This window comes from Eumetopias jubatus, unplaced genomic scaffold (assembly GCF_037043125.1).
Source record: "Eumetopias jubatus isolate StellerSeaLion01/CBP00866 unplaced genomic scaffold, mEumJub1_p1.0 scaffold_1, whole genome shotgun sequence".
Classification (NCBI taxonomy): Eukaryota; Metazoa; Chordata; class Mammalia; order Carnivora; family Otariidae; genus Eumetopias; species Eumetopias jubatus.
In genome coordinates, this window is record NW_028274807.1 from 137,263,884 (window position 1) to 137,289,043 (window position 25,160).

At 43.3% G+C, this 25,160-nt stretch overlaps 1 protein-coding gene and 2 pseudogenes across 2 annotated transcripts in view; 2 read left to right on the forward strand and 1 right to left on the reverse strand.

Annotated features, from left to right (window-relative positions):
• Positions 1 to 7,193: 7,193 nt before the first annotated feature.
• Positions 7,194 to 25,160, forward strand: part of UBE2E1 (ubiquitin conjugating enzyme E2 E1) — a 79,363-nt gene continuing 61,396 nt past the window's right edge. Inside the window, exons 1-3 of one of the 2 annotated variants that reach the window (XM_028099164.2) lie at positions 7,194 to 7,342; positions 8,468 to 8,652; positions 12,661 to 12,711. In XM_028099164.2, coding sequence (XP_027954965.1) covers positions 8,501 to 8,652; positions 12,661 to 12,711 — 203 coding nt within the window. In that variant the 5' untranslated portion in view covers positions 7,194 to 7,342; positions 8,468 to 8,500. The remainder of the gene's footprint in view (positions 7,343 to 8,467; positions 8,653 to 12,660; positions 12,712 to 25,160) is intronic. The other variant, XM_028099165.2, reaches the window with a different exon arrangement.
• Positions 7,513 to 8,453, forward strand: LOC148165066 (uncharacterized; annotated as a pseudogene).
• On the reverse strand, positions 23,028 to 23,836 carry LOC114205631 (cell division cycle-associated protein 3 pseudogene; annotated as a pseudogene).

Consider the following 25,160-nt stretch of genomic DNA (forward strand, 5'->3'; position numbering starts at 1 on the left):
GGATTCTTCCAAGGGCTACTGCTAACTAGTTGCCTGATCTCCGAAAACTCATCTTGCATCTTTGGGTCTCAGCTTCCTTGTCTGTCAACAGAACAGGGTCCATCTCATGATCTCTAGAGCTCTTCCGATTTGGAATTCCATAACTCTGATGTCAACGCCTGGATTCCGTTCCATGCTGGGGGGCTGGGGGGGGGGGTGAGTTCACGCCCTGCCCTGGGGTCACTTGTGCTTCCCTTGGGAACAGCACCACAGACTCCACATGCCCCTTGTCCACCGCTGGGTGGTGAAATCATACATTTCTGAACGACGGAACATCACAGGAGATGGGAAAAGGGAAATCACTATTCTGAAGGACAAGGATGGTTTTCACTCCCTATCTTAATTTTGTATTGCTTGCCTACTAAGTGCCAAGCATTGTTCTAAATAGTTCTAAGCAGACATAGTCTCTGCTGTCGAAGGACTGAAATTCCCAGAGCTTCAGCATTAAACTGCGATTAATGAAAACAAGCGCAGAGAATTGGGAATTAGGAACTGCTTCCCTACCCGTGTACTCTTCAATGGCCTCCTTCTGGTTTCCTGACTCTTTTCTCTCCTTTCTGCCTTTTCTATCAAACTAATCTTCTTAAAATACCCCTGAAGCTAAAATGCCTCTAAGGTCTTTCCCTGGTACCTTTCATCCTATAATGAAATCCAGGCTTCTTAGCTCTCCATGAAGTCCCTCTGCAAACTCAAGGTACTCACTTTTCTGAGTCCTTCAACCAAATTAGCCTATTGGTGGGCTCCCCAGTCACTTCTTGGGTTTTCTGCCTCCATATATCTTTTTGTTCTTTTAACGATTTAGCGGTTCGATTTAAAACTCACTAAAGGAATACACACTTATTTTAAGAAGTGAAACAATATAGAGATATGAAATGCGTTAGTAATCTCTTCTTCATCCCCCTGCATTTCATTCCCCCTGACAGAAGCACTTTTTTGTTTCTCCAAATTGAAAGGAAAATCATAGGAGTAATACAGAGAACACCCATACACCCTTTACCCAGATTCACCAATTTGTAACATTTTGACACCTTGGTTTTGTTCCTTCCCTCTCTCTCTCTCTCCCCGCACCCACCCCCAAAGCACATTGTTAATTATTTTTCTTCAACTATGTAAACATAGCTTACAGACATCATGCCTCTTTCCCCCTTAATGTTACAGCGTGTGTTTCCTAAAAACAAGAATATCCTCAGTATAGTTATCAACTTCAGGAAATTTAACATCCATACAACACTTTTATCTAAATTCCATACTCTAATCTTTTTCAATTGACCCAATTCTGTCTTTTACAAGACAGAATTTTACAGACTTTTACAGACCCAATTCTGTCTTTACACTGTCTTTTCCCGCCATCCTGTACAGGATCTGGTCCAGGATCATATATTACATTTAGCTCTCATGCTTCTGTAGGTCCCTTTAATCTGAAATCTCGTTCTTCTTTGTCCTTCATGCCAGTGACATTTCTGAAGAATAAAGTCCGGTTTCATTATTTTAGTTTTTAATAATAAAGTATTTTCTACTTTATATGTATTTATATTTTAATAATAAAATACTTTGAGTCTGTCTGATTTTTCCCTATCTCTTAAAATGTCATTTCCCGGGCCCCTCGGTGGCTCAGCCCGTTAAGCGTCTGCCTTCGGCTCAGGTCATGATCCCAGAGTCCTGGGATGAGTCCCGCATCGGGCTCCCTGCTCAGCGGGGAGTCTGCTTCTCCCTTTACCTTTCCCCCTGCTCGTGATCTCTCTCTCTCTCTCTCTCTCACTAATAAATAAATAAAATCTTTTTAAAAAAATGTGATTTCCATCTCAGGAAATGCCTTTCTATCTTCTCAAGTCCTACTTGTCCTTCTAGGCTTAGCTATAATCCCTTCTTCTCTGGCTCTTGCTGGAGGCCAGAGCGTACCTCTTAGACTTCTTTACATCTGCTGAGACACCTAGTGCTGTGCTTAGCACACATGGGGGCAATTAATAAATGTTTGTTGATTAATTGATTTGTGGCTGAGACATGAGTACTGTCCCCTGTAAAGACAGAACTCGTCATGTATGCTCAGCAAGTCAAGATTGGTATCTTTGCTGCCTGTTGTTTCTGGGGTTTTGCAGTTATTGAGGTAAATTTTGGATTCAAAACCTGATTCCTTGACTATAGGTTTGCCACACCATGGAACTGTGGGGAAAGTGGTGTTTAAAAAGTTTCACAATAGATAATTTAGAGCGTGAAATAAAAGTAATTTTCCCTACTATTTCATTCCTCCCAAATTTTAGAAAACTGCAAAAGTGTTAAGTTTAAAAAAAGGTTTTAGAGATTAATGAACCAAAACTGTTTGAATTGCATTCCAGTATGTTTCAATATAGTCCTTATGTTATCAGTGTAAAGAAGGTTGAAGAAGGCTAGTTTGTTTAGCGAATAGGCTCTACAAAGGAGATGCTAAATTATAAATTGAGAGAATGCTTTCCTACTAAACACTATCCATTTGTCAATATCAAACAAACCTTTTTGCCCTTGCCTGAGAAAGCACTAGACTCTTATCAAGTCTTGGTAAATTTTGAAAATCACATGGTTGTTCAATGCCTCCATGTGGTAGAAAAAAATAATTTAGCTCTGTCCTATCTTCCTGTGATAGCGAAATTCAGGACCACTAAAGTCTAACAATGCTTAGGGTCCTTCAAAGGGATCAGTGTTTTTTTAAAAAAGGCCTACAGAAAAACGACCTGAATTGAAGATAAAAGCCCTAGATCTCATTAGGCTTCATGGAATTGACCCTTCTTTGCAAACCTTCCTTATCTTTCTGTATAAGGAATGCATTTTTCAGGCAAAGGAGCATCATAAAATAAATCAAGTGGACTGAAATCTGCAGTGAGTCCATATTTTCAGAAAGGCTTTATAGGAATTCTTTTTAAATTCCTAATATAAGATTTTTTTTTCTTTTGACAGACAAAGGAAATCCTTTCTATCCAGCCATAAGGCAAGTTTAAAAACCCATATTAACAAGTGTTAATTTGCTTGACAGCGCTTTACATGTGAAATTGGCCAAAGAGAACAGTTGCCTTTATGAAACACTTGAAGTTCAGTGTAAGCAACAAGCCAAAAATCGGAGTGCTCAAAAGTTAGACAGGGTCTCTTTCTTCTGAATCAACTATATCATTTCACCTACTAGGGATCAGTCAGCACCTTGATCTTCAAGTGCTTCTACTTAAAAGTACTTGATACTGTAAAGGTGGCTTGAAGAAAAGAGTTGGATTATTCTGAGAATCAGGAATAGGTATTAGTAAAAACTGAAGCCCACTTTCTCAAAGCTCAGAAATATCAGTGTTACATCACTTGGGCTTCTGTGACTGGATGCATCTTTTAAATGTAAATTGAGCATTCCTATCGAAGCATCCAATGTATATGTATGCATTTGCCTGTGCAAACATAGCTGACCGTAGAGTTGGGGGAGGGGCAGAGGGATATTTTCCTGGCATACCTTTTGATTTCTTTGAAATAATATAGCGTGAGAATGTATGACCTATTTAAAATATATCCATAAAAATGAAATAAATAAACAATGACGATTATTCTCAGAATGGGGAGTAGGGAACTTCAGTAGTGGTCATTGTTTTAAGTAAATGTTGTAAAAGTAGTGATTCCTTTAACTTGCTTCCATTTTTTCACTTTCCCATCTGTCTTGATTGTTAATATGTTTTTTTTTTAAGATTTTATTTATTTATTTGACAGAGAGAGAGCAGAAGAGCACAAGCAGGGGGAGCGGCAGGCAGAGTGAGAGGGAGAAGCAGGCTCCCGCTGAGCAGGGAGCCAGATGCTGGGATCATGACCTGAGCCTAAGGCAGATGCTTAACCGACTGAGCCATCCAGGAGCCCAACTGTTAATATATTCTTGAAAATATTATCCAGTTTTTAAAAAGATTTTATTTTTGAGTAATCTCTACACCCAATGTGGGGCTCGAACCTACAACCCTGAGATCAAGAATCGCTTGCTCCACCGACAGAGCCAGCCAAGCACCCCTAGAGCTCTTTTATATTTAATACATTTTTAAAAAGATTTTATTTGTTAATTTATTTTGAGAGAGAGAGAGTGAGAGAGCACAAGTAGGGGGAGTGGCAGAGGGAGAGGCAGAAGCAAAGGGAGAGGCAGAAGCAGGCTCAGAACCTACTGAGCCACCCAGGTGCGCCTTAATACATATTTTTTAATGTAATTGAGGCTTCCCCCTCTTCCACCTCCCATATCATCCTTAGGCAGCATGATCCGTAGCCACAATTTTGCCATCAACTTACTGCATGACCTTGAACAAGACATACAGGCTTTCTTTGCCTTAATTTCTTCATCTATAACACTAGGCATTTGATCTTGAATATATCTTAGGCCCCTTCTAGTAAATAAAATTCTATGGTTCCTTGACTCTCATAGGAGGTTTTTTATTTTTGTCATCAATTCTAAGTCATAAAGTCTCCATGTCCTAACAAAATTCCTGAGAATTAGTATCAGGGTGGGATTATTAATAATTTACTTTGCATAACAGTTAACAAACCATCTTTATTATAGAGCCACATTTGATTCTTCTAACAACTCTGCCAGTCAGTACAGCACAGGTAGTCTTGCCCTTTATAGACGAGGAAACTGAGGCTCAGGGAGGTCAATTTAACTCCTTAGGCCTTGTAGCTAGTAAGTAAAATTGGACGGTTGCAAATGAATTTTTAGTTTTTTATAACTGAGACCACTGTATATTTAAAATAATCTGATGTAACGATTAGTCTTTTGAGAGCAGTGAATTCTTTTCTAAACATTTTAAGGTTTTTATTCCCCCTCAGGAAGTCATTCTCAAACCATAAAGCACTAACCAGGGTTAGAGATAAGGACCAGTACACAAAAAAGGGCTACTATCCTTCTAGACTGGTGGTTGGGAAAACACTTTTCTTACAGAGGGGGGACCCTTCAACTACATGATTTATTTCCTCAGGGACAGATCCAATCCAAGCATCAACAATGCAACACAAACTACCATGTTCAGGTGTTTGTTTTTTCTTTAAATATTATTATATTTAGTATCCAAGTATACGAATATGTAAACCAAAATTAAAAAAAAAAATTCACCCACCATCCTAGTCATATCAGCAAATCAAACCTATCATTTTCCTGTGTTCTCTGACAGCTCTCTTCTTTATACATATATGATTTTTTACTGGGTGTACTCATAGTGTGTACATGTAAAGTATCAGAAACTCAAATTTTTCTAAGAGGAAATCTCAATTTTAATAACTTTATTTTCATCCCAACTCAGTTTATTTCATATTTGCTTATTGTTTTCTCTTGAATTTATGTATTTTTCATCAGAAGCAGAAAAAATATACAAATTGTTTTTTTTTTTTAAGATTTTATTTATTTAACACAGAGAGAGCGCATAAGCAGGGGGAGTGGCAGGCAGAGAAAGAGGGAGAAGCAGGCTCCCTGCTGAGCAGGGAGCCAGTCATGGGCTCTATCCCAGGACCCTGGCATCCTGACGCGTAACCAGCTGAGCCACCCAGGTGCCCTACAACCTGGTTTTAGAGAGATTTTTTTGGTTGATGTTTTCAAATAACATACAGCAGGGAATGTCTTTTAAATATATATATATATACTCTTTCAGGACTCCTGAAACCAAACATTAGTATGGGGATCTTTCAAAATTTCTATACATTGACTGAGGGATAGCTCTGTCTAAAGGTAGGAGGCTGGAGGCTGAAATGAAGACCTATAAAGTTTTTCCCAGCTTTTGGACTTCTTGAGTCTATGACAATTCCTGGTAGATACAGGTTTCCTGGTAAGCATGCACAATTACTTTATGAGTCCTGATAAAGTTGGAGTTTCAATATTGAGGCTAGAAGGGGTTCAGGTGGTGGTAAGAGTGCTTGTTTTCCCAGTTAGTGGATTTGCCATAAGCTTTACACCTGTTGTGTTGCCCTATGGTAACTGAAGCCACTGTTGCCATGGAAAAGGATGGCAATTTGAATGAGATAATTTAGAGTGGGCCGTGGAAATCTGACTCACAGTCTCCTTAATGTACCAGACCCTGTATATGTGGCATTGCACATATACCTTCAGTTTCCTTCAACTGAAATGACAAGTGAGAAACTAAATCATAATTTGATGCATTAACCTCTTTTTTTGATGGCTTAATCTTAACCTTGGTAAAAATGCTAAACAAGGAACAATTCATAAGAATTACTGAGTGATTATTCTAAAAATATTAAGATTATTTGAATAGCATTTATATTATTGTTGAAGCAGTTTCCAGAGTCCCAAAACTTTTGATCTAATTTCCAAAAATCCAACTTTCTATTTAAAGTAAACTAAACTATAAATAAATAAATAAATAAATAAATAAATAAATAAACTGACACCCAGAATTCTAAATCCAGTCTAATTCAGTAGCAAAGGGCTTTTTCCCAGTGATTTCTCACATTTGTAAGCCTGCTACACGTTGGTTTTACCTGTCACGAATCCTTTGTATCACTTTCATAAAACACCACCACTTTTTATAAAAAGTGACTAAAAGAATCTAAAATTGTAAAATTGCACGTGCCTGAGCAGAAAACTACTTTGAGATTTTTCTCACAGGCGTGCCTAGACCGACCTCTGCTCTTAGCAGGTAAATTGCTAGAGGGAGAAGCCAGTGTCAGCTCAAAGGGAAACCCTGTTGTGGGATTTCTTTTTTCCCCTTAAACTGATCACTTTTTAGGGGGAGTTTCCACCGCATTCTCTAGTCCAAAGTCCTTCCCACCAAATTACTACCTTCCCCACCAATTTGTCACCCCCCCCTTTCCAAAAGCCCTTATTGCAAAGAACTTCCTCCCGTGACCGCCCTATTCCATACAGTTCCTATCGCTCCCAGCGCCCCCCAGCTCGGAACGGCTTCCCCTCTCCAGCCCAGGATCCAGGTCCCCAAACCACTTGAGAGAAAATTCTCACCCCTCGCCCACTTCCCTGGCGTCCCGCGGCGGCGCTGGGGTGGGGGAGTGGGTGGGAAGGGGGCAGGGCTTCCCGGGGTCCCCTGTGTCCTCCTCGCGCCCCCCCCGGAGGTGTGCAGGGGGAGGGGAGCGCGGGTGGGTGGGACCGGGCCGGGTGGGGGAGGGGTGAGGGCGAAGAGGAGGAGGAGGAGGAGGAGTGTGTGTGCGAGCGTGTGTGGCTGGGGGAAGCCATTGCCTGTTTAATAGTTGCTGTTGCTGCACTTCCGCTTCTCTCCCAGCGAGAGAGAGACACGAGTGGCCAGGCCCAGCCGCAGCCGCAGCAGCAGCCGCCGCGGCGGCACGGAGGAGCCAGACACAAAGAGAGGTACGGGGATCCCCCCCGCCGCCCGCCGCCCCCCGGCCGCGTCGCCTGGCCTCGGGGACACCCCTCGCCGCCTCCCCCGACCCGCGCCTCCCGGACCGCCCGGCACGGGGCTGGGGGGGGCGCGGAGAGGGGCTGAGGGGCCCCAGGGGTCCGGGGCCCGCCCGCGGGGGATGGGTAGGGACCCCGGGCCGCGTGGGGTGCGGGGGCCGCCCGCGTCGGGAGTGGGGGGGGCATTGTGGCTTGAACTGTCAGCGCTGCCCCGGGAGCCCCACACTGGCCGCTGAGGGGGCCGGGAGCGGGGGAGGGGGAGGCGGGGGAGCCCCGTTTCCCCCCGGGGCGGGGGCCCGCGGGGATTAACCCCTCCCGGGCGGAAGGGCTCATTGTTATTCCTCCGCTGTGGAGGCCGAGCCCCCCCCACCCGCACCCTCGCCCCACCCCCACTAGGGGTGGCAGTCGGGCGTGTGCTCGGGACCCCCGCCCCAGCCGCGCCGCCCTGAGCCGGGCGGCCGACCACAGGCCTGCGGGGAGAGGCGTCGGGGCGCGGCGCTGCGGGGGGGGCCTCGGGCCTCGTCGCCCCTTCCCCCCCCGCCGGCCTCTCCCTTCCCCCACCCGGGCACCCGCTCCCCGCCTCCGTCCCCCCGTTTCGGCTTCCTCTCTTACTCCTCTCCTCCCCTCCTCTCTCCCGACCTCGCCAAACTCCACTCCTGGTCCCCGCTGTCTCGCCCTGGCCACTGGCCCCCCGCGACCCCCGGAAAGCCGACTGAAACAGCCCCGAGGCCGGCACACAGCCGGGACCTTCCCTCTTTGCCCAGCCGAGGCGCTCCCCGCCCCCGCCTGCTCGGCTTCTCCTCTGCCTGCCCCGAGGGGAGCCCCGGGGGGCGCAGGGGGGGCGCTCGCTGTGATCCCGATCGTTTTCCCACCGCGTTCCCCACTTGGGGCCAAAAATAAGCAAGCCGCGTCGGATTTACTAAAGCCTTAATGGGCCTGAAGACTTTGAAAAGCGAGTGGAGGGCGGTGGGCGACCGTGTGCACCCCTGGCCAAAGCCCTCCTGACAGCACCCGAGTTCCTTATTTACACTGACTGCATGGTCTGTGTGTTTCTGTTTTGTTTCCCTCCCCCTGCAGGGGCTGTTTGCGGGGTGGGGTGGGGGGTTCGCTATGTCGGATGACGATTCGAGGGCCAGCACCAGCTCCTCCTCATCTTCGTCCTCCAACCAGCAAACCGAGAAAGAAACAAACACCCCCAAGAAGAAGGAGAGTAAAGTCAGCATGAGCAAAAACTCCAAACTCCTCTCTACCAGCGCCAAGAGGTACCGTACTTCACCCCCAACCCCCTAGGCTTCCTATTTTCCGAACTACCTCTTGTTGCATTTCGTCTGCCTCCCAATGAGGGGTAGCTTGAATGCTCCTCATGGTTTGCGTGTTGTTAAAAATGAAAAAAGGGCCTTGGAAGCTTTAATTATTTTAGTCTCTTGCTTCTGTTTTTTTTTCCTTTTAATCGTCCACGTGCAGCTGTTGTGGCTTGCCTCTCATTTCTTGGTGAAATTTGTAAGAATCCTCATTACTTTTATTAGTGACCCCCAAATCTGATTTCAAATTACTTGTCCTATTAATCACTAGCTTGTGACCCTTCTCAAGGCTGTCATCCCACTTAATTACTAATACCTGCCCAGACAACTATCAAAATGAATCCTATTACCATCTTGCTTCCTCCTCACCTGTTGCACTATGATCTTTTTTTGAGTGGAACTTTCTCCACAAACTGCGTAAGGAATAAGTCTTCTATTAGTGGGGTAAAAAATTTAATAAGTGAAAACATATTTTCAGATGGAACTTAAAGAGATTCTTCTGATTTGGAGAGTTGAGGCAAATGAATTGATAATGTAAAATGGGTATTCTAGGTTATTTGGGGGATTCTTTTTTTTCTCTTTAAAAGCTTCAATTTTGCCAAATTCCAGGGAGACTCATTTTTTTCATGATACATCATCATATGCTGTAAAAATTTTTTATTATTTTTCCAAGCTGAATTCAAACAGTGGCTCTTTTTCTTTACTGTTTTCCTCTTATGTCTCTGGAAGAAACTACTTTTTTACCTTGAGCATCCTTCAGTAATATTCTTTGATCTCCATGACCCTTAAAATCTATAGCAGATTCCTGGGAACCCCCCTGCCCTTTCGTAAATCCTGCTGCTCTCAGGTGGACAGTCATTAAACTTTAAAGTGGCAAACCAGAAAGATAGTAAGGAATACAAATGGTGGGTTAAATAGGGGTATCTTTTTTTTAAAGAAACGTAAAATAAAATGGAATGTGAGTCTTTAGTCTCCACTGAGTAGTGAGCCTGGAACTCAGAGTGAAAGTTTGTTCTGTCATTCTCCCAGAAATTTGAAAAGTTGGTAAAGTGCTTTGGTGACCTAACCATGGGGGGGATGAGAGTGACGTTAGCTTATTTTAAATAACTGTAGAGGTTTAGAGTTAAATGGCAAGATGCCTTAGCAAGATTGTTCTTATTTTTGGAGGGGTGGTTTGATGGCATCTCAGCTTCCTGGGAATCCAAACTGGCCCTCATTGATTAGTCCTGTGCTCGTTTTTTTAGAACCTGGCATCTCCCCTGCCCACATTGAATGGGGCTTTCCTTAATCTCTACAACTCCCTACTCCTCCCCACCCCAACCTGCAGTACCTGTGCTCCCTGATCCATGCTGGAACAGCTTTTGGCCTGACCTGAGTAAGGCAGGATATTTGCTTTAGGTTATTAGTATTCTTCGTGCACCAGGATATCACTGGTGCACATGAATATACTTGAGGGTAAAAGCACAGGTGTCAAATATAAAATAGTCTCCTTTATGCCAGCAATTACTGAGGGGATTTTTCATTAGACACTATTTGTCCATTTATGGTAAGGAAGTTTAAAAACATACTTGGAAATTCCTGGGAAAAAGTAGGTGTACAAAAAATGAAAGGTGGGAAGCTACAAAGGGTAATTTTACGTATGAAGTTAACATCAGTTTTAGCTGTTGTTGAAAGAGTGGCTGTTAGTCTTAAAGCATAGCTCAGGTTAATAGTGAAGGAGAGGGGCAGCGTCCAGGAGAGAATAAGGGGGAAATTAATGTTAGTGGGACCCTATTAAAGCTGCTCTCTGAAATACATTGACTTGGAAGCTAACTGGTGCTCGTAGACTTGGAAGGGGCACATATACCAGGAGATAGAATAAAAAAGAAGCCTGAATTGGTAGACATAAAGTTACTTAACTACATATTGGAAAGTGGTCTCGTTTCTAGTCCATGGATAGAGGAAAAGCCCCCATTGAGAGTGGTCTGGACAAGAATTACTCTGTGAAACATGTATGAGTTACTTTTACAAATCTTTTGTCAGTATTATGGAAATGGTGCAAATGTTCATTGTCGAGATGAAGTGGTTAAAACTGGTATTATACTTTTTAGGCATTAAAGAAGTAACTACCTTTTCAGTACATATCGTAGAGGTTGGATTGGCAGAAATGAAGTCTATATGTATTTTTATACAAGTTGGGCTCAGGTGGAGGATATTTTTGCCTATGTACATAGGTCTTAAGGTACAGTCATTCTAACATACAGATAATCAGGAAACCAGGATTCCAGACTTTTAGTCTAACATACAATAATGAGTCAAACAGCAGCACCGGTGTTTGGGAATGTCTCAGAACTGAAACGCTTCTTGGTAGCAAAAGGATTTAGCAGGACACAGTTAAGTAGAGGTCTTAAAAACTGTGAGCGAACCCCTTTCTAAAGCTGACCAGATTTGTGGGGGACAGGAAGTGTCCTCCAATAGGAAGGTTTAAAGAACTTCCCCAATAACCACCCTTAATTTCTCTCTACTTACACATGGAAAAAACAGTGCCTTCTAAAACCTACTCCCCATTGCATCTACCCAGCCTGTCTTCCCACCCTCAGAGAACCTTTGGAGAGAGAAAAGCATCCATTGTGATTCTGATTGCCTTTAGAATGTGGGTGTTTAGTTTTTACTCCCGTACTACCTCCGTGAGAATTTTTAAGTTGTAACATAGCCCTTTAGGGTTTTATGTGATAGGAGCAAGAAAGGTTATAAAAATAGAAGACACCATTTAGTAGATGGAAGAGGCTTAAAGGCCTCAAACTTTGTCTTATTAATTGATGCTCTAAGCGCCTAGGTAAGCAGAAGACAAAGGCCAGGGCTTGGTGTGAACTGCCTGGTGGCGTCGGCCTAGGAGTGGGGGATGGGGCTCTTTGTGAAGTCGTGGGTTGGTGCGGAGATAGACAACCGGGCGGAGTGGCGGGTGTCCCGGGCTCTGTGTGCCTGGTGGGATGGAGAAGGAAGGGGGCAGACCCCAGGGAATTTAGAGGATATCCAGGAAAAAGCAGGCCCGGAAAGGGGGGCCGAGAGTCCGAGCGCTGTGAGGGACGGAGGCTGGGTGCACCTGTGCGGGCCGCCTGCTGGTGTCCGGCCTCGCTGGAGGGGCGGGCGGGGGTGTTGGCGCCCAGGGCTCCGCGCGCGGCGTGGGGGCTGGAGGTCCCGGGGCGCGGTGGAGGCGAGCGGGGGAGTCGCCGAGCGTCCCGGCGCGGGCTCTCCCCACCCCTGGCCGGCAACTTCACCCGCGGGGCTGGCGTGCGCCGCTCGAGTCGTCGGGTGCGCGCGGGCTGGGGGCGGGGAGCCCGGGCGGCCGAGCGGACCGGTCGGCCTTGCGGCCTGCGCCGCGCCGGCACCCCGCGACGCCGGGCAGGTCAGTTAGGGCCCGAGGGGCCTCGCGGGGAGCGGCCATGTTGGCTTCGTCACTGAGGACGCGGGGCGGCGTGGGGGGGGGGGCGCTCTGTCGAGGCGGCCCGGAGGGCATCCGAGGTGCCAGGGGTGACCCGGGCGGAGACTAGGGGGGCGCGCCCTTCCCACCCGCGCGGCGGCTTGGGTTTCTCCGTCCAGGGGAGAATACGTGCAGCGCAGAAGTGACTCTGTCCCGGCACATTCTAATGCAACTTAGGAAACGAGTCCGCAAGCCAGAAGCTTTACACTTATTTCCTAAATGGAAAACCCCGAGAAATACAACTGCCTTAGTGTGCGAGGCAAGACTGGAACCGAAACATTTTAGATAATAACAGGAGACCCCGCACCGCCAGCTCACTGCCTGTGGGAAAAAAAGTTTTTTTCTAACTACGGACCTGAAGCTTTTGATGTGTAGTTGCCTTCTCCCTCAGTAGAACCCAGTTATCATGGCAGGCAGTTAGGTTTATCTGCCAGACCTATGCATTACCGGTGGGAGGCTACCAACGCCTTCATGTTTCTTGTGTTTCTCTCTCACTTCCCTGATTCCAGGATTCAGAAGGAACTGGCAGACATCACTTTAGACCCTCCACCTAACTGCAGGTGAGCTTCCTTTCACAATTTTTTCTTTTTAAAATTTTTCTAATCTTTATCTTGGGGGTTTTCTTTTTATTAAAAATTTCTTCTTTTCTTTCGTGAATGCTTATTTTGGTGCTAACATGAAGTAACAACTGAAATTGATTAACCTGGGAGTAATGTTTTGATGAGCCTCTTGACAATTTCAGTGCTGTGCTGAAGAGAAGTAATGAATTTATCTGGCGTGGACCCTTTCACATATATCAAACAGAACTGAAATGAATTTAAAGGTGTACACTTGGCCTAATCGTGGATCTTGGATATATCATTAGGGATGATGTAAAACCTTTTTAGATACTCAGATACATTTTGGTTTAGAAAATGGCTTTGCCGTCTTAATCTGTTATTCAAGCTCTCGGTTAAGCTAATAGAGCATAGAGTTAAATCACAGCAGATTCTCAAACTTCATTGTATATATAAATTTTGTGTTGGACTTTGGCAGATCAGTTCAGGAAATAATTTGTGGCTTTGATAAAAAGGTTTTGTTTTTTAAATTTTATAGATTTAAGCTCTTCCATGGGGGTGTGCTTTTTTTTATTTCCTCAAAATTGCTTTATACGGCATACATGTGTGTTTCAGTTTCAAAGCAATTTGATTCCAGCTTTTTGGAGTGTTTGCCAATCACTTTATTTAGAATAACTGTTTTGCTACTGTTGAGGCAAGGTGGAACACTTGGATTTTATTAAGTCAACAGTGAAGTGAGGAAGGACTTAATATGTTGTAATAGAGCCATTTATTTAAGGGAGATTAATTCAAATCTATTACTCCCATAATTTAAAAATTAGGTACATTTAACCTAATTCTCAGTTCTCAGGTTTAGTATTGGAATGGGATGTGACATTTCAGAAGTGTTCTAAACTTAGAGATAGAAGACGTTACGAAGAAAATATTCAGTGGCCGTGCATAGAATTTAAAAGAAGCATGTGGAAATATTCAAGTTGAAAAACTAAATGAAATATTTATTAACACTGAAATTTCTAAGGTGTGGTTAATGGGTTAAATGGAAACTTTAATATTGCCATTTTGGTTACATACATTCTTACCGTTGGTCAGGTGTGGGATATTCTTTTGTAAAATTTGTCCTGTTTTGTAAGGAAAAGTCGTGAGTTTGAAATGCTCTTAAATTATTGTTTGTAACTGAACCACTTAATTATTCTTAAGGATTTCTCTCATGGCTTTTAAGAATCTTTTCATACTATTGAGAAAGTGGAGAGATAGGCAAGGGCTAGGGCTGTGACATTTTACTTTTTTATTTTAGTGGAATCATTGTTCAGATAGGAGCTTATAGCTTCCCCTGGTTGGTTGTGTTGAATCCTTGGGCATTCCCCATGGTAGATGCGTGCTGTGTAGTTATTGCTCCTGTTTGGTATCGTGTCTCTTCCAGTGTGCCTCTTGTGAGTTCAGATTTTAGTTGATGAAATTATAAAGTTTTTAAAGCATGTTTCAAAACTTCTATCAATATCAAAACCTAATGGTTTTCTTGCAAATATGTGCAGTCAGCTTTAAAATTGTAAACACCTTCAAGGTTTTTATGGGATTAATAACTTAAAAAATAGGAGAAGTACACTTGTTTCATACCATTTGAGCTGCGTTCATATGTGAGAGATTTGTGCTGCTGAACATGTAGAACTTTTATCCTTGGAAAACCCTCCTCATTACCCCCCAAGGTGAAACCTGCGAATGTTTCGCGGCTTGGGTGAAGCACCAAACTGGATGGCTTTTGAGTGGTTGGTTGTGGGGAGACAAACTGTGATGTACCTAAACGTTTTGAAAAAAAATTTCTTAAATTTCAGAGAAAACGCTAGGCATCTTTAATTTGCAAGAGAATGTATATTATGGTGAGTTTTAAGAATAAACACTGCTTTGGGGCGCCTGGGTGCCTGCCTCTGCCTTTGGCTCAGGGGTCATGATCCCAGGGTCCTGGGATGGAGCCCCATGGCAGGCCCCCTGCTCAGCGGGGGGGTCTCCTTCTCCCTCTGCTGCTGCCCCTCCCACCTACTCATGCTCTCCATCTCTCTCTCTCTCAAATAAAAATAAATAAAATCTTAAAAAAAAAAAGACTGCTTTATTTTCTGAAAACATTTTTCAGTATGGCTGCTTAGGTAATATGAATTACAGTTTCTACTTTGTGTTGGCTTACTAGTATTACTAAGTGTCCTATAGTAGTGCCAGTATTCAGCTATCTTAAATTTGGTTTTGTGTTTTTGTGTTGGTACCTTATGGGATTGAATTATTAAATATTTTAATGTACATTATTTGAGATGGAAGAGGATAATTTGGGGATACTTTTTGAAGTTAAAAATGTATGGATTAAATGACATATTGAATGCGTGCATGTTTATTTTTAGTAAATTTTTCTGATGTTACTCAGCATGAGAGCTCCATAGTTTGGTCCTTCTGAAATTGTAATTTCATCAACTATAAATTCTATTTTGAATGAGTTAAACAATTGACTTTGAATTAACATATCTTATGTATTAATCCTTTATAAGACTGCCTTTTTTCAATCAGTATTCAGCCCGTGGTTTTAAATTTAAACGTGTTACTTTATTAAAATATAGCAGTTGGCGCCTGGGTGGCTCAGTCATTAAGCGTCTGCCTTCGGTTCAGGTCATGATCCCACGGTCCTGGGATCGAGTCCCACGTCGGGCTCCCTGCTCTGCGGGAAGCCTGCTTCTCCCTCTCCCACTCCTCCTGCTTGTGTTCCTGCTCTCGCTGTCTCTCTCTCTGTCAAATAAATAAAATCTTTAAAAAATAAAATAAAATAAAATATAGCAGTTGGCACAAAGTAACCTCAATACACAGTTGATTATTGCAGATCAGTAGAAGAATTGCTTCTCTTGAAGGTGCACTGCTTGCATTCCAGTAATTTTTGCACTTTACTTGGCAAACTTCAAAGTTACTGAACTTAAACTTGTGTGAAATGCAGTTGCTAAATATGTTATAATGTGTGAGCACATAAAGTTAAATCGTCAGTGTTGAATATTGTGTTGAGTAGGTTCGGGGTTTTTTTTGTTGTTTTGTTTTGTTTTTTAAGAATAGAGTGCAGATTATATTCAGTGACCAGGTCAGAAGTTTTTTAAGTGAATTATTTTAAAATTTTTCTATATTGCCACATAAACCAAATTCTTTGGTATCTTAACTATTTGGTTTTATGTATATATGCAGATGAAATAATAGTCTCCCAACTCATGTACTGTGCATTTGGTTGGACTTTTTCCTTCCATTTTGGCTATTTGTTTAGGAAAAAAAATACTGTCATAACTACTGTAATGATTTCCTAAAGCATGCCCTATCCTGGATTGTAAAATTATGCTTTTTATTTATTTAAGTTTTTTAAAGTTTGACTTAAATAAAATTATGCCTTTTAGTTAGCTGATGAACTCTGGGCCACTAGAGTCAGTTTTGCACCTGTTATTTATAGCCTAGGGCTCAAGCTTTGCTAAATTGACTAGTTACAGCTCTATAATCTGTAGACATAAGTGTCTATAGACAGTATGTCTGTATGTAACAAATGACATTTTCCCAAGTTCTTTCACTTCAGAATTTACCTAAGGGATTACTAGTATTTTGAGTAAACTATTCATACAGCAACTTGAAATCTAAAAGTTCAGATTTTTTTAGAGTTACTATTTTAGGATAAAATGTCTTTGAGAAGTTATTAAACATTTCAAGCACGGTGGAGAATAATAAAAATTCTTGTTTTATATGACTTTATTATATTTAATGATTATTTTTGTGTTTCTTAAATGTGTAAAGCCCACTAAGTAAGTGCGTTTTATTTTTCTGTAAAAACTATGTAATCAGATACAGTTGGTCTTAAAGCTTTACAGCTAAATCTTACCTTTTTTTTTTTAAGATTTATTTTGAGAGAGAGCGAGCATGTGCGCAAGCGTGAGCAGGGTAGGGGGGGCAGGGAGGGAGAGAATTTCAAACAGACTCCCTGCTGAGTTCAGAGCTGGACATGGGGCTCGATCCTACCACCCCAGGATCATGACCTGAGCCAAAACACTACCAAGAGTTGGATGCTCAACCGACTGAGCTACCCAGGCGCCCAGCTAAATCTTACCTCTTTTAAAGATAATTTAAAGGCCAAAGTGAAGAACATTTTAAGAATGTAATGCATTTGTTGAAGAAGTTAAAATTTTTTAACCTTTTTCTCATTTACTAAAAGGGCCGACTACCTGATTTGCCTAACTCACAGTATTGTAAAATTCAAATGAGATTAGAGTTTTCTGTATGTGTTAGATGTTGATATTATTAGATTTGTCCATTTAGCTCCTTTTAATAGCTCATATTTTTTTTCAACTAACATTGCCTCTTATTGCTTGTATTTTAAATACAGTTTTAAGCCATTATACAATAATCTGAGTGTTTTTGAAAAGTTGAGATGTAGAAGTTGTGCTGTAAAAAGCGAAAAATCCCCCTCATGATCTCTTCTGATCCTGCTCAGAGATGCTCCTAATATGGAGCTAACTTGGACTTTGTGTGTATCCTTCAAGATAGTTTCTGTGAATGTACATCATTGTATTGTTCTGGTTTTATAAAATCTGGAATTGATGGCAATAATAATGAGATGTCAATTTAGAAGTCCCAGGCCGCTAACCTTGAAAGGAAAAGAGGTCCTTTCCTTGCAATAGTAAAGGCCTATACATCTTGTCCAAGTTTAGCTTGCTTTGAATGGTTGTTTGGGTATAAGAAATGCATTCAGCAGAAGTCCTTTACAAAATCCTATATCTTACCTGAAAAGAACCCTTTTAATGTGTTTTTCATCCATCTGATGTTACTAAATGCATTAAAGATAAAAATGTGACTTCAGGATCTAAAACACTGTTGAGTTTCATAATAATTTTTATTTGGAATGTTACCAGTGCAGTGTGGTTGCCTTTATGTGGGTAGAGGCAGTGTTGAAAAACAGCGAGAATCGGGAGACTTGGAGTGTCAGCACAAAGTAGCCCCCAAACAAGGGTCAGGTTCCTGGAAATTAGATCATCACCTAGGGCTTGAATGATAGGAAGGAAGGAAATCTATCCAGAAATGAATTGCTTACTAAATGAGTAGGGACTCTTGTGACTGTTTTGTTTACCAAAAGACCATGTGTCTGGATTGTGAAACTGTACTGCTATTGTCCCTCAGAAAGCTAAACAGAATTACCATATGACCCAGCAGTTACACTCCTAGGTATATACCCAAAAGGATTGAAAACAGGGAGTCGAACAGATCTTGTCAGTGTTCATAGTTGTTCATAATAACCCCAAAGAGGAAACAACCCAAGTATCCATCAACAGATGAGTGAATAAACAGAATGTGATATTTACAATGGAATATTATTTAGCCATGAAAGGGAATGAAGTTCTGATACATGCTACAATATGAGTGAATCTTGAAAATGTTAGGGACACCTCGGTGGCTCAGTCGGTTAAGCGTCTGCCTTTGGCTCAGGTCATGATCCCAGGGTCCTGGGATTGAGTCCTATGTGGGGCTCCCTGCTTGGCGGGAAGCCTGCTTTCTCCCTCTGCCTGCCACTCCCCCTGCTTGTGCTCTCTCTCTCTGACAAATAAAATCTTAAAAAAAAAAAAAAAGAAAATGTTATACTAAGTAAAATAAGCCAGATGCAGAAGGACAAATATTGTGATTCCAGTTGCATGAAATACCTAGAATAGGTAAATTCATAGAGACAGAGGATTAGAGGTTTTCAGGGCTGGGGGAGGGGAGAATGAGGGGGTTATTTCTTAATGGGTACAAGAGTTTCTGTTTGGAGTGATTAAAATTTTGGAGATAGTGGTGATGGTTGTACAACATTGTGATGATGTTGAATTTTACACTTAAAAATGATAAAAATGGCAAATTTTACATATTTTACCATTAAAAAAGTTAGGAAACCCCCCTATACCATTTTTTTTTAAGATTTTTTTTAATCTGAGAGAGCTCTCAAGCATACGAGTGGGGGAGGGGCAAAGGGGGAGGGAGAAGCAGGCTCCCTGATGAGCTGGGAGCCTATTCAGGGCTCCATCCCAAGACCCAGAGACCAAGACCCAGAGACCATGACCTGAGCCCAAGGCAGAGGCTTAACTGACTAAGCCACCCAGTCGCCCCCTCCCATTGTTTAAATGTTAACAGTATTTTGAGGAAAGATTCTTATAGCTTACAAGGCCACATTTCACAGTTCTTATGGACTTTGTAAAGGATACTAATATTAAATTCTTGTCACAAACCTTGAGTCCCTGTTAACACATGAAAACTGACTGCCTTGAAGGAGTTCGTTGTCTTGTAAGGGTGGTGAGAAATGCATGTACAGATCTTGAATAGTCCTTGGAAACATGAATATTATTTGGAAAGTTTATGCACATTACATGTTATGAAGGTTCAGAAGCAGTGAGAGATTGCTTTGACCTGGGTGTGAGGAGTGGTGTCTGGAGCACTTAGATATCTGGGAAAGCTTCCTGGAGGAAATGAGAAGTGGAGTGGGAAGAGTAAGAGATGTTTCTGTAGCACAGGAAAGGTCGGGAGGACACTTTTAGGTAGGAGTGAATAAACCTATGGCCTGAGTGGGAGAATAGCAGTAAGAGATAAAGGTTGTGTTCTTCAGTGTCAGGCTGAGGCTTTGAATTTCATTATATAGTTGTTGGGAGAATCATTGAAACCCTTTTGAGCTGAAGTCTGATTCAGTTAGAACTGAGTATCTGGATAGAGACAAAGCAAGGGTTCAGCGGAGTTGGGTGGGAAGCAGGAGAGTTGGAGAGAGCTGCAGTAGTCCAGGCGGGAGGCCAGGTGGGCCTGGGGACAGGTGGCATCCATCAAAGTGGAGAGGAGAGAGGTGGAAAGCAGTGGAATCTAGAGAACTTGGCCACTGATTTAGAGATGTAGGACTTGAAAGGACTCAGAGGTTCTTTGGGTATTGGGGAAGATGGTGGTGCCATTAACAGACATCAGTAAGGCTGGAAGAAGAACTCGTTTGAGGGAGCAGAGGGGTTAGATAGATCCTCTTTCCAAGGTTTGTTTTGTTGACCATATACAGTGCTTAATGTGGGCGCCTGGGTGGCTCAGTTGCTTAAGCGACTGCCTTCGGCTCAGGTCATGATCCTGGAGTCCCAGGATCGAGTCCCGCATCGGACTCCCTGCTCAGCGGGGAGTCTGCTTCTCCCTCTGACCCTCTTCCCTTTCCTGCTCTCTATCTCTCACTCTCTCTCTCACATAAATAAAATCTTTAAAAAAAAATACAGTGCTTAATGTATTACTGCCACGTAGTAGGCTCTCAGTAAATATTTTGTTTTTTGTTTTTGTTTTGTTTTTTTTGAGGGAGACCAAGGAGGGGGAGGGAATGAGAGAGCACATGTGCCTGAGAGGGGTTGCAGAGGGAGGAGAAGTAGACTCCCTGCTGAGCAAGGAGCCTGATGCTGGGACTTTATCCCAGGACCCTGAGATGATGACTTGAGCCAAAGTCAGACGCTTAACCAACTGAGCCACCCAGGTACCCCAATATTTGCAGTTTGATTATATATTTAAGTTTATTGTTAATCAGTCTTTGAATTCTCCACATCTACCTAATCTAATTTTAGATTTGTTTAGACAAATGGATTATAAACTCCTTAAAAGGCAGAGACCATGACTTTTCTCCTTGATTCTGATCCTACATGGTTTTTCCCCCAATTTTTTTAGTTTGAAGAATTTCAAAGCTATGGAAAAGTTGAAATGACACACATCATTCTCTCAGCTGTTAAAACTTCACCTTATATAATATATATTCAAGGAATTGCTGTGTGCTCATGACTTTTTTCTTATTTTTTTTTAAGATTTTATTTATTTACTTGATAGCGAGAGAGGAAACACAAGCAGGGGGATTGGGAGAGGGAGAAGCAGACTTCCCGCGGAGCAGAGAGCCTGATGCGGGACTCAATCCCAGGACCTTGGGATCATGACCTGAGCCGAAGGCAGATGCTTAACGACTGAGCCACCCAGGTGCCGGCCCCCCGCCCCCCTGCTCATGACTTTTTTCTTGAAACATATGCAAGTGATTATGGATTGCCTTTTCTCTTATCTCTATACTTTGCCAGGACCATTTGAAAGTGTGCTGCAGGCATCATGACATATCTGTGTGTTTAGGTTACATGCATTGAATCTGAGGTGGGCTGGCAGGGATGCTGAGGCTGGAACTGGCTTTGGGGGAGGTACACATTAGATTTAAAAGTTTGGATGATGGCTGAAGTACTCCTAATCGCCAAGGGGAAGAGGTGAATTGAGAATTGTACTCTGAGGGATGTCTACACAGGAGGGGTGGGGGATATAACAAGGACCTGGAGAAAAAAGAAGCAGAGTAGGAGGAGAGCTGCAAGCCTTATGGGAGGTCAAGGAAATTTTTCTGTTGGCCTTTAAAGTATAGAATTAAGAGTGTGGTCTGTAGGCTGAGAGGAAGAAGCAAGTAGGAAAAAAAGTGAAAATGCGAGGGAGGGAGATACTGTAATGTTTTAAAACACAATTTTAGCGAAGGTGATAGAATATGGAACTGAGGTCATAAGGGCTGGAAGCCTGGAACTTTATGATGGAGTGACAGTTTCTAAAGGATTGGAAGCATTTTTCGTCCTCCAGCTACTTGTATTGAACAAAAAGAAGCAGCGTCTTTCCGCAGTGCTGTTTGGTTTGTTCTTCCTGGGTAGATTTTAAGTTCCTTGAGAGCAGGGATTACATCTTTGCCATTCCTACCTTGTCCAAGAAAGAGAAGATAAACAGTACATATTTGTTACATTAAAACACAGACACAAAAACCTAATTTGAGTCTGATGGCTTAATGGAATGTCTTCATTACCCTTTTCAGAAAATAATGGAAAGAGCTGGGGAAATTGCTGTCACATTTTACAGCTGTCTGTTGCTGGCAGTCTTTCTGACTTGGCACCCAAGCAGTTTTGGCAATTTTCACCTTCTCGGAATCACAGAGGAGCTCGGGACTGCAGTGTGATAGAAAAGACAGGATCAGTGCTTTAGGCTAGATTGAGAAGATTGTATAAAGAAAATACCAGTACCTTTGATTACCATGTTTTGACTTGATATGATTACTGTTTGCCAACAAGTGAGAGTGGGTTTAGGGGTGCTAAGTAAATTGGACTTCCTAGCAATGTTCCCCTAAATCCTAAAGCTATTCCAGATAGTTATGTTATAGATGGTGGCACCCGCCTGAGACATCTGACACATTCCCCATCATCAGTGGAGTGAAACAGGGTTTCATAATAAGCCCATTCTTATTCAGCCTCTCTTACGCACCCATGCTGTAAAGTCAAACAAAAGACCTAGTAAATGGTGTCAGAATATGTCTCTGATCCTCTGGGAAACTTCCTACTCTATAAGCTAAGAAGCTCATCAGAGCCCTTTGCTGAAAAATTGTAATCTAGGAATTGCTGTATGCTCGTGGTCATCTTGAAGTCTTATATGCAAGTGACTATGGATTGCTTTGTAGAGTCCATGCTGCACTGCATAGGTGATAAACCTGTGGAAGGCCAAGGTAATGTCTCAGCCCAGTCAGGAAAATCCCAGGAAGCCAACAGTTTTCATATGCAGAACATAATTGAAAGTTGTCACTGGGTTTTGTTACCTGGGGCAGCATACTGTTCACTAATACGTCAGTTAACAAAGTAGTCAAAAACTGAATTCTCTCTGCTTTCTAAAGAGCCTGAATATGACAAAGGGCAAGGCCAGGCCAAAATAAAGGGACTGTATTATCAAGCTCTTAAATAGCATTTAACATCACATTTGCCACAGGTGTCACATCTGACTTGATTCTAGGACTGAGTTATGGCAATATTAAATTTTAAATATTAATACTTAATGGAGAGTCTCAGTAGGGTCTACTAGCATTGAAATGATGGTCATTATGTGTAATACCAGGACATTGAGTGTTTGTATCTAATTAATAGATGGAAAATTGCTGTGGGGTGGATCCTGATAAGTTCTGTAGAAAAAGGCATAGAAGCACATTTTCAAATAGTAATGGATAGAACAGCTTGGAAGGATTTTACTTAGAGAAAAGTTTTAGGGACCCCTGGGGTGGCTTAGTCGTTAAGCGTCTGACTTCTGCTCCGGTCATGATCTCAGGGTCCTGGGATTGAGTCCCTTGATGGGCTCAGCAGGGAGTCTGCTTCTGCCTCTCCCTCTGCCCTTCCTCCCATGTTGCATGCGCGTGCGCTCTCTCTCTCTGTCTCTCAAATAAATCTAGTCTCCCAGGGAAAGAAGGGGTTGAGAGGATACTATATCACAAGGACCCTGGTGAACTCAGCACTGGAGACACTCACGGCCTAGTTCTCTACCAAGTTTGGAAAGTACTGATTTTCCTTATCCTGGTCCTGGCCCTGCTTCCACACTCGGCCTCCAGTTTTCAGAAGTCATCCAGTTCCCAGAAGGTCTGCTTCCTTTAGCTCCCTAGCATTTTCACGCAGGGGAGAAGGCCACTTACCCTGTCATGGTGTCAGAGTTCTGGGGGAGTTGTCATCCTGCAGGATGATAAGGAGTGATCTCCATAGGACCTTGCCTTTTATTTACCATCCATCTATTGTGCTTTAGAACCTGAGGATTGGGGAGTCTCAGGTTCTTTCTTAAGGGCTTGTCCAAGCCCTGGCTAGTCACAGGGGTTTCTGAGGGCTGTTCTGCTTCCTCCTTGGAGAACACCTGCTTGGAGGGGAGCTCAGTCTGGCTCTAGGGTGGCATCTGGTTCTCAGGGGAAAACTAGGTATCCAGAGGCATGTCCAATTCAGAAGATGAAGTTGCCTCTAAGGGCAGAACAGGCTCTGGGGGAAGATTCGATTTGGGGCCTTCGGTCTCAAATACTGCACTCAGCTGTTCACCAGTGGGCTTGGGGGCCTCTCTGCTGCTGGTCTTCACAGGTGTCCATGCAGTGCCAAGGGTAGAAGAGCAGGGGTCTGAGTCTTGGATCTGATGAGGACCCCCCAGCTGCTCCCCTGCTGGTAGGTTTGGCTGTGGAGAGCTCTCCACTGGGATGGGAGTGTGCAGGATGCTGGCACTAGGTAAACAGGGTTCCATCACTTGGGCCACAAGCTTGTGTGGTGGAGGCTGCTGGAGTGACTGGGGTCCTCTTGGCTGAGCCCATCTCACCCAGGAGGACTCAGGTGGGGCAGGGCCCAGCCCGGGGTAAGGAGAAAGGTGCCTGGCCCCAGTTCCTCTTTTGAGTGCACAGCAGCTCGAGCCTCAACTCCCCACACTGAGTTTCAAACCTCCCTGGAACTTGAATTCTAGTAGGCAATATAGACAGTAACCAGGTAGAAGGTTAGGTAACTACAAGTTGTGTCAGCTAGTAAGAGAGAAATTAACAGTGCAGTGATGGAGAGCAATTGGGGTAAGGAAGTTACTTGGAGAAGGCTTAAAAAGACATTTAGACAAAGACCTGACAGATGAGAAGAAAGGAGAAAACCTTGTGAAAAATACAAAAACATCCCAGAATGAGGGAAGCACAGACACGGAGGCCCTGAGGTGGGGAGTAGTACCACGTGATGCAGAATCATGTAAACTAGAGTTTGGATTTCATTCTAAGAACAGTGGAAAGCCATTCAGTGTTTTGAAGCAAGGAAGTGACATTATTTCAGTAGCGATTTAAAAGTCTTTTCCTACCTTCCTTGCTATGTGGAAGATAGCTGGGAGGAAGGCATGAGTGGAAAAAGGGAAACCAGAAAGGAGGGTTTGCTCTGTTCCAAGCAGCTGGTGATGGCAGTTAGGATTAAGATGGTGGCAGTGGACATGGGGTTAGAACACCTGTACCTGTTGATGGATTGCATATGGGAGGTAAGAAAAAGGACCAAGAATGGCTCCAAGTTTCTGTGGTCTTAGCAATTAGGTAGACGATGATGGCCATGTTTTACTGATAGGAACAAGACTGGAATAGGACCACTATTCCAGTGTGTATGTGTTTTGGGTTGAGGGCAGCATAGAAAATGAGTCCTTTGTGGGTATGTTAGGCTTTATTTTTTATTTTTTTATTTTTTATTTTTTTTAAATGTTTTATTTATTTATTCATGAGAGTCAGAGAGAGAGACAGAGGCAGAGGGAGAAGCAGGCTCCCCGCCTAGCAGGGAGCCCGATGCAGGACTCGATCCCAGGACCCTGGGATCATGACCTGAGCCGAAGGCAGACGCTTAACCATCTGAGCCACCCAGGCGCCCTATTTTTTATTTTTTAAAAAGATTTTATTTGACAGCACAAGCAGGGGGAGTGGCAGGCAGATGGAGAGGGAGAAGCAGACTCCCTGCTGAGCAGGGAGCCCACTGCGGGACTCAGTCCTAGAACCCCGGGGTCATGACCTGAGCCAAAGGCAGATGCTTAACCGACTGAGCCACCCAGGTGCCCCATGTTAGGCTTAAGATGGATACCAGGGCGCCTGGGTGGCTCAGTCGTTAAGCGTCTGCCTTCGGCTCGGGTCA